This window comes from Mauremys reevesii, unplaced genomic scaffold, assembly GCF_016161935.1.
Source record: "Mauremys reevesii isolate NIE-2019 unplaced genomic scaffold, ASM1616193v1 Contig24, whole genome shotgun sequence".
Taxonomy (NCBI): domain Eukaryota; kingdom Metazoa; phylum Chordata; order Testudines; family Geoemydidae; genus Mauremys; species Mauremys reevesii.
Genome location: NW_024100834.1, coordinates 622607 through 632260, shown reverse-complemented (window position 1 = coordinate 632260; position 9654 = coordinate 622607). Strand labels below are relative to the sequence as shown.

Below are 9654 nucleotides of genomic sequence, written 5' to 3'. Positions count from 1 at the left end.
AGCACATACCCTTCAATACCTGTACTCCAGTCATGACTACTATTCCATCATGTTTCTGTTATCCCTATAATATCCGGTTTTACTGCCTGCACCAGTAACTCTAGTTCCTCCATTTTGTTACTTAGGCTCCTCACATTGGTGTACAAACATCTTAATTTTTGCTGTTTGGCTTCACTCACATTCTTTACCCGATTAGGCCCAGATATTCTACTGCCAGTGTCACCTATTAGACCAGTATCTACACTACCCTTCCTCCGTATGTCCATTCTCCTACCCATGATTGTATTCTTTCTTACTTCATTTTCTTCCCTCTCAATGTTAAAATCCTGGACATCTCCCAACCATCTCCCCGCAATTCCTAGTTTAAAGCTCTCTTAATCAGTTGTGCCAGCATCCATTACAGAAGTCTATTTCTCTCCCTACTCAGGTGAAGTCCATCCCGGGAGAACAGTCCTCTGTCCATGAATGCCTCCCAGTGGCCATACATCCCAAAGCCCTCCTTATAGCACCATAACCTGAGCCATCTGTTGATTGTCATAATCTTGTCACACCTTTGTTGCCCTTCTCTAGGAACAGGCAGAATCCCACTGAAGATCACCTGAGCCTTGATTTCCTTAAGCATCTTCAGCAGCCTGGCATAGTCTACCTTGGTACGTTCCAGCGAGAATCTAGCTGTATCATTTGTTCCCACATGAAGGACAATCAGCAGATTTTTTCCCGCTCCCATTAGGATCCTCTTCAGCCTCAGGTCCACATCCCGTATCTTAGCACCTAGAAGACAGCGCACCCTTCTGTTCTCTGGATCAGCTCTGGTTACAGGCCTGTCTATTCTTCTCAGTAAGGGGTCCCCAATCACGTAGACATGCCTTTTCCTGGCGATGGTGCGATTTTCTGGTCTATTCCCTGTTCCCTCTGGCTGCAAGATGTATTGCTAGATGATAGATGGGGGTGTAGATAGATAGATAGATAGATATTTAAGGGGACAGGGAGGTAGATTTTGATCTTATTTATACAGGTGTAAATTTATAGTAACTCCATTGACCTAAGTTGAGTTTTTCTAGATATTTACCAGTGTAAATACCTCAATGTGAATAAACAGATTGCACATTATGTTCTCATGGAAACAATAATGTCATCAGTTGATTATATTCATAAAGAAACATGGAATGAGACTATGGTCATTGGAGAAAAATGGCCAATTTATTTTTTGGAGTATAGCCTTGACCCAATCATTTTCCTCAGGGCAGCTTTGATCTCTCTTTCTCATGCTGTAGATGATGGGATTCATCATGGGAGGCACCACAGAATAGAGAACAGCCACCAGGAGATCCAGACCCGAGATTGAGCTGGAGGTGGGTTTAATGTAGGCAAAACTAGCAGTGGAAACAAACAAAGAGACCACAGTGAGGTGAGGGATGCAGGTGGAGAAGGCTTTATGCCGGCCTTGCTCCGAGGGGATTCTCAGCACAGTTTTGAATATCAAAACATATGATACAACTATTAAAACAAAACAGCTTAAGGCAAAGCACACGCTAACTACAATAGCCCCGGTTTCACCGATATAGGAGTCATAGCAGGCGAGCTTGAGTAGCTGGGGGATTTCACAGAAGAACTGATCCATCTCATTGTCTCCACAGAAGATTATTGCAAATGTGTTCCCAGTGTGCAGGGCAGAATTGAGAACCCCACTGATCCAGATGCCAGCTGCCAATCGGACACATACTCTCCTGTTCATCACTGTCTCGTAGTGCAGTGGTTGGCAAATGGCAATGTACCGGTCGTAGGCCATGATGGTCAGTAAAGGGAGCTCAGTTGTAGCAAAGAAAAGGAAGAGAAAGACTTGGGCAACGCATCCATAATACGAAATGGACCTGGTGCTCATGAGGGAGTTGGCCATGGACTTGGGGACGATGGTGGAGATGGAGCCAAGGTCCAGGAAGGACATATTCATCAGGAAGAAATACATGGGGGTGTGAAGGTGGTGGTTGAGGGCTACAGCTGTGATGATGAGGAGATTCCCTGTCAGTGCTACCAGGTACATCACTAGAAACCCCACAAAGTGCAAAACCTGCAACTCCCGAACATCAGAGAATCCCAGGAGAAGAAACTCGGTCACCATAGTGCGGTTGGACATTTTCTTCCTTAGTTCATTGTTTGCTGCCTGTGGTTGGAAGGACAAAGCAGTGGTCAGGGTCCATTGCAGTCATTGCAGTCCATTGCTGGAGCCCCAGGCACCACTAACAGTATGAATGAAAGGCTGCTAACCAAAGTAGGCCTTGCATTTGCAGAATAGTAACACACCAGGTATTGGCTAACGAAGTAATCACACTCCTGACCAGAGAGGCTGGTACAGGAACACCCAGAGTTCGAGTAATTACGTGAATTCCCAAGAGATTGTACAATGAACACACTGACCCCTTGTAAAGATAAGGGAGGGATGACAGGATAATGGATGAGGAAATCTTGTTCAGACCAGGTGTAGGGTTGGTAACTAGCAACATCTGGAAATTGATACTCAATGTATAAAAGGAGAAGTCATAGGAGGAGCACTTTTGTAGCGGCTGAGGGGACAGCATCCTGCTATGTTGACTAAGTCTTATCACGGGACTCTATATGTTAGTGTCCCTGTGACCTGTTTGACAGGGCACTAGGACAGTGCTTTGCTGACAATAAACCTGGCCTAGCGCCTTCGCTGCCCATGGTCTCTCTTTATGAACAACATAGAGGTCTGCTGAATCTGGCATCAGTGTAATGCACACTGGATATGGTACTAGAACAAGAGGTCTGGGTTCTGACCCTCTTGACCGCCACTAGGTCCACTTCTCCTCCATGCCAGGGTCTACAGGCTTTGGATGCTTGTTTCCACTCACACCCTGAATTTAAAGTCACTAGTCTGTACAAAACAAATTCTGTTATTGGACAGTATTAGCTTTCCCGAGTCTTTCTTAAGGCCAAGTTTCCAATTGAGGGTGCTCAGAATTTGTTTGCTTAAATTGTTTTCAAAATAAATTCAATTAAACACATTTTCATAGAAAATCTCAGCTATCTTCAAATATATTTCACTTTATCTATCTATCTATCTAAACTGAAAACCCATTTTTTGGGGTGAATTTAGGCTGGAAAATTTCAGTTCCCAGCAATTTTTAGCTGAAAATGTTTGTTTCCCAGATTCCAAAATATGGACACTTGGGGATTTTGGGGCCTTCTATGAAAAGCCATTTGTTTTAGAGCATAAGAACGGCCGTACTGGGCGATCCATTCCCTGTCACTCATTCCCAGCTTCTGGCAATCAGAGGCTAGTGACACCATCCCTGCTCATCCTGGCTAATAGCCATTGATGGACCTATTCTCCAAGAACTTATCAAGTTTCGTTTTGAACCCTGCTATAGTCTTGGCCTTCACATCATCTGGCAAGGAGTTCCTCAGGTTGACTGTGTGTGATATGAAGAAATACTTCCTTTTGTTTGTTTGAAACCTGCTTCCTATTAATTTCATTTGGTGACTCCTAGTTCTGGTGTTATGAGAAGGAGTAAATAACACTTCCTTATTTACTTTCTCCACTGCAGTCATGATTTTATAGCCCTCAATCATATCCCCCCTTAGTCGTCTCTTTTCCAAGCTGAACAGTCCCAATCCTATGGAAGCCATCCCATAACCCTAATAATTTTTGTTGACCTTTTCTGAACCTTTTCCACATCTGCACGCAGTATTGAAGATGTGGGCATACCATGGATTTATATAGAGGACATATGATATTTTCTATCTTATTACCGATCGCTTTGCAAATGATTCACAATATTCTGTTTGCTTTTTTGAACTGCCACTGCACATGGAGTGGATGTTTTAGGGAACTATCCACAATGACTCCAAGATCTCTTACTTGAGTGGTAAGAACTAATTTAGACCCCATCAGTTTGTATGTAGAGTTGGGATGATGTTTTACAATGTGCATTACTTTGCATTTATCAACACTGAATTACGTCTGCTGCTCTCTTACCCAGACACCCAGTTTTGTGAGATCTCTTTGTAACTCTTCACAGTCTGCTTTGGACTGAACTATTTTGAGTAGTTTTGTACCATCTGCAAATTTTGCCACCTCACTGTTTACCTCTTTTTCCAGATAATTTATGAATATGTTGAACAGCGCCAGTTGTAGCCTGATTTAGGGTGTACTGATAATATTAATTTGGATAATATGAAAATTTAATTTATTAATTTATTTTTTATTTAATTTTAATTTATTAATAATATCAATGATTATTATAATCAATATTAATTAGTATGGGTTTTAGGCTCACCAATCTGTTTGATCAGAAGATAAAAGTTCTTGTCCTGAATCAGGCTCCACAGAATTTACAAAGGACCCTCGGAGGTATGACAGGAAGCTCATACTGAGACAGATATAGTCTTAAAGACTTTTTACTAAAATCAATAATAGTAATTAAATGGTAACATACCCAGAGTTACAAAGTTACAATTGCATTACTGCTATTCAGAAGATACATATGCTACTATAGTATTATATGCAACAAAGCTTTGGTTAAGATACTCACACCCTTCCTTGATAACCTGGTTGTAAGAGACACAGGACCAGCCTTGCAGTTCAGGTTTCTCAGTTCTTGAGTGAGGGATGCAGTGCTTAGAAAATGCTAAGAGCTATCAAAGCTGACCAGGGTTTACTTGACTAACTTAAACTTAAAATCAAAACCTAATAAACAAACTAAGAATAAAACTTAGAGAAACCAAGCTTAGCCTAGTTCCCTTGAAACTTAAAGTTTAAAAATAACAAGTTTAGCCTACTAATAGTAGCAGTTATCCTAGATAGATAGATAGATAGAGAGAGAGAGTAGAAATAGAATAAGTAAGAATAGAAATGGAGTAAGTGAGAAATGGAGATGGAGTGAGAATGGAGCACTCTATCGAGGTGTGTCACCTCTATAGGGCAAGTGCTGGAAATCCTTCCTCTTATGCCCAAATTCCATTCCTCACCTACAGAAATGTCAGGGTACACTTACCCCATAGGCTAGTATGTATGTGCATATGGATGACATGTATGTACGCACTGGTGGTGTACTTGTTAAATCTGTGGGTACAACACTGAAAAATCCCCTATGCCATTCTTCATTGTCTATTGGTCTTAGACATAGGCGTGGCTACTTTATCTATTTGGATAACAAGATAAAGGTCAACTTTGCTTTCTGAGTAAAAGGTCTTAATATAGATATGCTAACTTTGCCATAGCTTAACATACAGGATATGGCCTGTAGGTCTCTTGCATTACAGCCAAACTTATTTTAATATAAATCTATAAACCCTATTTCAATAAACCAAATACTTAACCTATAAGAAAAGATATGTATGCACACACAAGCAAGCAGGTTAATCCTATAAGCTACACAGTGCAGATCCCTGGTGGACACCACTATTTACCTCTCTCCATTCTGACCATTTATTCCTACCCTTGTTTCCTATCTTTTAACCAGTTACCAGTCCATGTGAGGACCTTCCCTCTTATCCCATGACTGCTTACTTTGCTTAAAAGACTTTGGTGAGGGACCTTGTCAAAGGCTTTGTGAAAATCTAAGTACACTATATTCACTGGATCCCCCTTGTCCACATGCTTGTTGACCCCCTCAAAAGCATGTTGACTCTTCCCCAACAAATTGTCTATGTGTCTGACAATTCTTTTCTTTACTATAGTTTCAACCAGTTTGCCCAGTACTGAAGTCGGGCTGGTAATTGTCTCACATTAGCTCTCCTTCAGTCATTTGGTACAAAAGCTGGTTGAAATGATAAGTTACAGACTACAGATAGTAGTTCTGCAATTTCACATTCGAGTTCCTTCAGAACTCTTGGGTGAATACCAGCTGGTCCTGGTGACTTATTACTGTTTAGTTTATCAATTTGTTCCCAAACCTCCTCTAATGTCACCTCAATCTGGGACAGTTCCTCAGATTTGTCACCTAAAAAGAATGGCTCAGGTTGGGGAATCTCTTTCCCATCCTCAGCTGTGAAGACAGATGAAAAGAACTCATTTAGTTTCTCCGCAATGGCCTTATCATCCTTTAGCATCTCATTCGTCCAGTACCCCACTGCTTGTTTAGCAGGCTTCCTGCTTCTGATGTACTTAATTTTTTTTCTATTACTTTTTGAGTCTTTGGCTAGCTGTTCTTCAAATTCTTTTTTGGCCTTCCTAATTATATTTTTACATTTCATTTGCCAGAGTTTATGCTCCTTTCTATTTTCCTCACTAGGATTTAACTTCCACTTTTTAAAGGATGCCTTTTTGCCTCTCACTGCTTCTTTTACTTTGTTGTTTAGCCACGGTGGCACTTTTTTGGTTCTCTTACCATGTTTTTTAATTTGGGGGATACATTTAAGTCAAGTATCTATTATGGTGTCTTTAAAAAGTTTCCATGCAGCTTGCAGGGATGTCACCTTTGGCGCTGTACCTTTTAATTTCTTTTTAACTAACCTCCTCATTTTTGTGTAGTTCCCCTTTCTGCAATTAAATGCTACAGTGTTGGCCTGCTCTGGTGTTTTCCCTACCACAGGGATGTTAAATTTAATTATATTATGGCCTCTGTTACCAAGCGGTCCAGCTATATTTACCTATTGGACCAGATCCTGTGCTCCACTTAGGACTAAATCAAGAATTGTCTCTCCTCTTTTGGGTTTCAGGCCTAGCTGCTCCAAGAAGCCATCACTGAAGGTGTCAAGAAACTTTATCTCTGCAACCCATCCTGAGGTGACATGTACCCAGTCAGTATGGGGATAGTTGAAATCCCCCATTATTATTACTGAGTTTTTTATTTTTATAAGCTCTCTAATCTCCCTGAGCATTTCACAGTCACTATCAGCATCCTGGTCAGGTGGTCGGTAATAGATCCCCACTGCTATAGTCTTATTATTAGAGCTATGGAATTACTATCCATAGATGTTCTGTGGTACAGTTTGGTTCATTTAAGATTTTTACTTCATTTGATTCTATGCTTTCTTTCACATATAGTGCCACTCCCACAACAGCACCACCTGTTCTGTCCTTCCGATATATTTTGTACCCTAGTATTACTGTGTCCTATTGATTATCCTCATTCCACCAAGTTTCTGTGATACTTATTATATCAATACCCTCATTTAATACAAGGCACTCTAGTTCACCTATCTTATTCTTTAGACTTCTAGCATTTGTATATAGCACTTTAAAAACTTGTCACTTTTTAGCTGTCTCCCAGTACATGATGTAATTGAATGGGACTTTTTTTCATTTGATTATTTCTCATCAGATCTTACCTGTATTTTATCATCTTCCGTCCTCTCCTCCTTACTAGGACATAGAGAATCTTCATTAATAGATCCTCCCCTAAGGGATGTCTCTGTCCAAACCAAGTGCTCCTCCAAACCTGTCAGCTTTCCCCCTAGCCCTTGGTTTAAAAACTGCTCTACGACCTTTTTTTTTCTGATTAAAAAAATTCTGATAGGCTCTAAATGTTTGACTGAATTGATAGTAAAAGTCTTAAAGAATTCCAAACATACTTCACATTTATGTTCTTAAATTAGTCCTGTATATTAATACTCCAACATATTTAATTGAAATAGCAAACTTACTGTGTTGGTCTTTGTGGAATTTTTCCCAGTTTGTGATGCATTTGGGCCTCCAGTGTTAGGAATCATTGGTTATCTATCTATCTATCTACCCAGCCACTTCCAGGATTGTTTGGCTATTTCTCTCTCATGCCTCCATCACTGTATTATCCAGCTGCTGTAGCCCTGTCCCGTTGCTGATGTCCTGTTGCTGGGTCTTTCTGCAGTTCCTAGCAGATCAGGATTCACTCCACAGACGGGGGCTCACTGCTCTCTTGCCTGGCTGAGATGCAAAGGATTAACTGGGATCCGGGACTGACGCCCCTCCCAGCTCTAGAACCGATGCTGCTTGTGCAGGCTTCAGATGCAGTCACTTTCCAGGATGTCCCTGCTCTGGGGCTACATAGCTAAATCTGGTCTCCAGGACTGTGGGCCCCGCTATGATTTCACCTCTGAGCAAAGCACCCTAACAACCTGTCCTAGTCGCCTGTAATCCCCCAAATGGGGAGCAGCACCCGCCCTGGATCTCACACAAAGGCTGCATTCCTAGAAGGACCCTTGGCTAAAAACAAGGCAGGGCTGATGCTCAAAGGGGGCAGCAGGGGGTAGCAGAAATAAATATACGTTTATAGCACAGACACATGTCCTACAATTGCTAAAAGCCCAGTGGCACCAGAGCCTCAGGTCTCCTGGAACAGCCTGTTCCTTCATTAAAGCCACTTAATCACCTCTGGGAGGAGGGGAGGTGATGTCAGAGATGTTGTTCTCCTGCATTGCATCTTGGGAAGCAGCCACCAGAGGAACCCACAGCTCAGCCTGCCCTGGGTGTTTGAAGTTGGTCACTCAGAGGTACCCAGAGGCAAAGACTTAGAACTAAGAGCCAAGTCCTGGGCTGATGTAAATTCATACAGTTCCACTGACTTCTGAGTAGCCAGGGCTATTTACACCAGCTGGGATTTGGCCCATTGACATAGATTCATAGACTCTAGGACTGGAAGGGACCTTGAGAAGTCACCGAGTCCAGTCCCCTGTCCTCATGGCAGGACCAAATAGTGTCTAGACCATCCCAGGTAGACATTTATCTAACCTATTCTTAAATATCTCCAGAGATGGAGATTCCACAGTCTCCCTAGGCAATTTATTTCAGTGTTTAACCACCCTGACAGTTAGGAACTTTTTCCTAATGTCCAACTTAAACCTCCCTTGCTGCAGTTTAAGCCCTTTGCTTCTTGTTCTATCCTTAGAGGCTAAGGTGAACAAGTTTTCTGCCTCCTCCTGATGACACCCTTTTAGATACCTGAAAACTGCTATCATGTCCCCTCTCAGTCCTCTCTTTTCCAAACTAAACAAACCCAATTCTTTCAGCCTTCCTTCATAGGTCATGTTCTCAAGACCTTTAATCATTCTTGTTGCTCTTCTCTGGACTGTAGACAGGTTGGACTCACCCCTGCGGCGCCTCCTGCTGGTTGTCCTCAGGAATTAGCTCGTTCCAGCCCTGGAGCGCCCTCTGCAGGCTGGTGATCCACCTGTCCTCTGGCCCCCGTGTCCCTCCCTGGACCCGGTGCCCTTTTACATGGGGTGCTGCCCCCTGGCAGTAACCCCTTTCTCTAAGGGTCTCCCCTCTCAGGGAACCCCCACCCTCTATCCCCACCTTGCCTCAGTAATTGGCTACTGCCAGTCATTGTCTAGCCCCATGTCCTGGGGCAGACTGCAGTATCAGCCTACTCATCACTGGCAAAGAGGGTTTGGACCTGCTGCCTTGGCCTACCCCTGGGCTGCCTCTGCAACCCCCAGTACCTGTTAGCCCAATGTTAGGCTGCAGCCTGGGGCTTTTCAGACTGGAGCTCCCCAGCTTGTCCCCAGCCCTGCTTCACTCAGGTATCCAGTCTAGCTCCCTGCAGCCAGGCCCATCTCTCTCTGAATGCAGAGAGAGACTGACTGTACCTCTGGCTTCCCTGGCCTTTTATAGGGGCCAGCTGTGGCCTGATTGGGGTGTGGCCCAGCTGCAACCACTTCCCCAATCAGCCCAGCTTTTAGAGCTGCCGCCCTCAAGCCCTGCCAGGCCACTTT

The 9654-nt window shown here is 43.0% G+C and overlaps 1 protein-coding gene across 1 annotated transcript; it reads right to left on the bottom strand.

Moving 5' to 3' along the window:
- Window positions 1-1135: 1135 nt before the first annotated feature.
- LOC120393581 (olfactory receptor 14A16-like) lies at window positions 1136-9443 on the bottom strand. The gene is made up of 2 exons (XM_039518212.1): window positions 9382-9443; window positions 1136-2161 (listed from the first exon to the last, which is right to left on the bottom strand). Exon 2 carries the CDS (start codon window positions 2132-2134, stop codon window positions 1136-1138), a length of 999 nt encoding a protein of 332 aa, XP_039374146.1. The 5' UTR covers window positions 2135-2161; window positions 9382-9443.
- Between the last annotated feature and the right edge of the window lie 211 nt (window positions 9444-9654).

What these genes read in the sequence shown, in the direction of transcription:
- LOC120393581 (XM_039518212.1), bottom strand. Translation starts at nt 2,134, where the DNA reads ATGTCCAACCGCACTATGGTGACCGAGTTTCTTCTCCTGGGATTCTCT.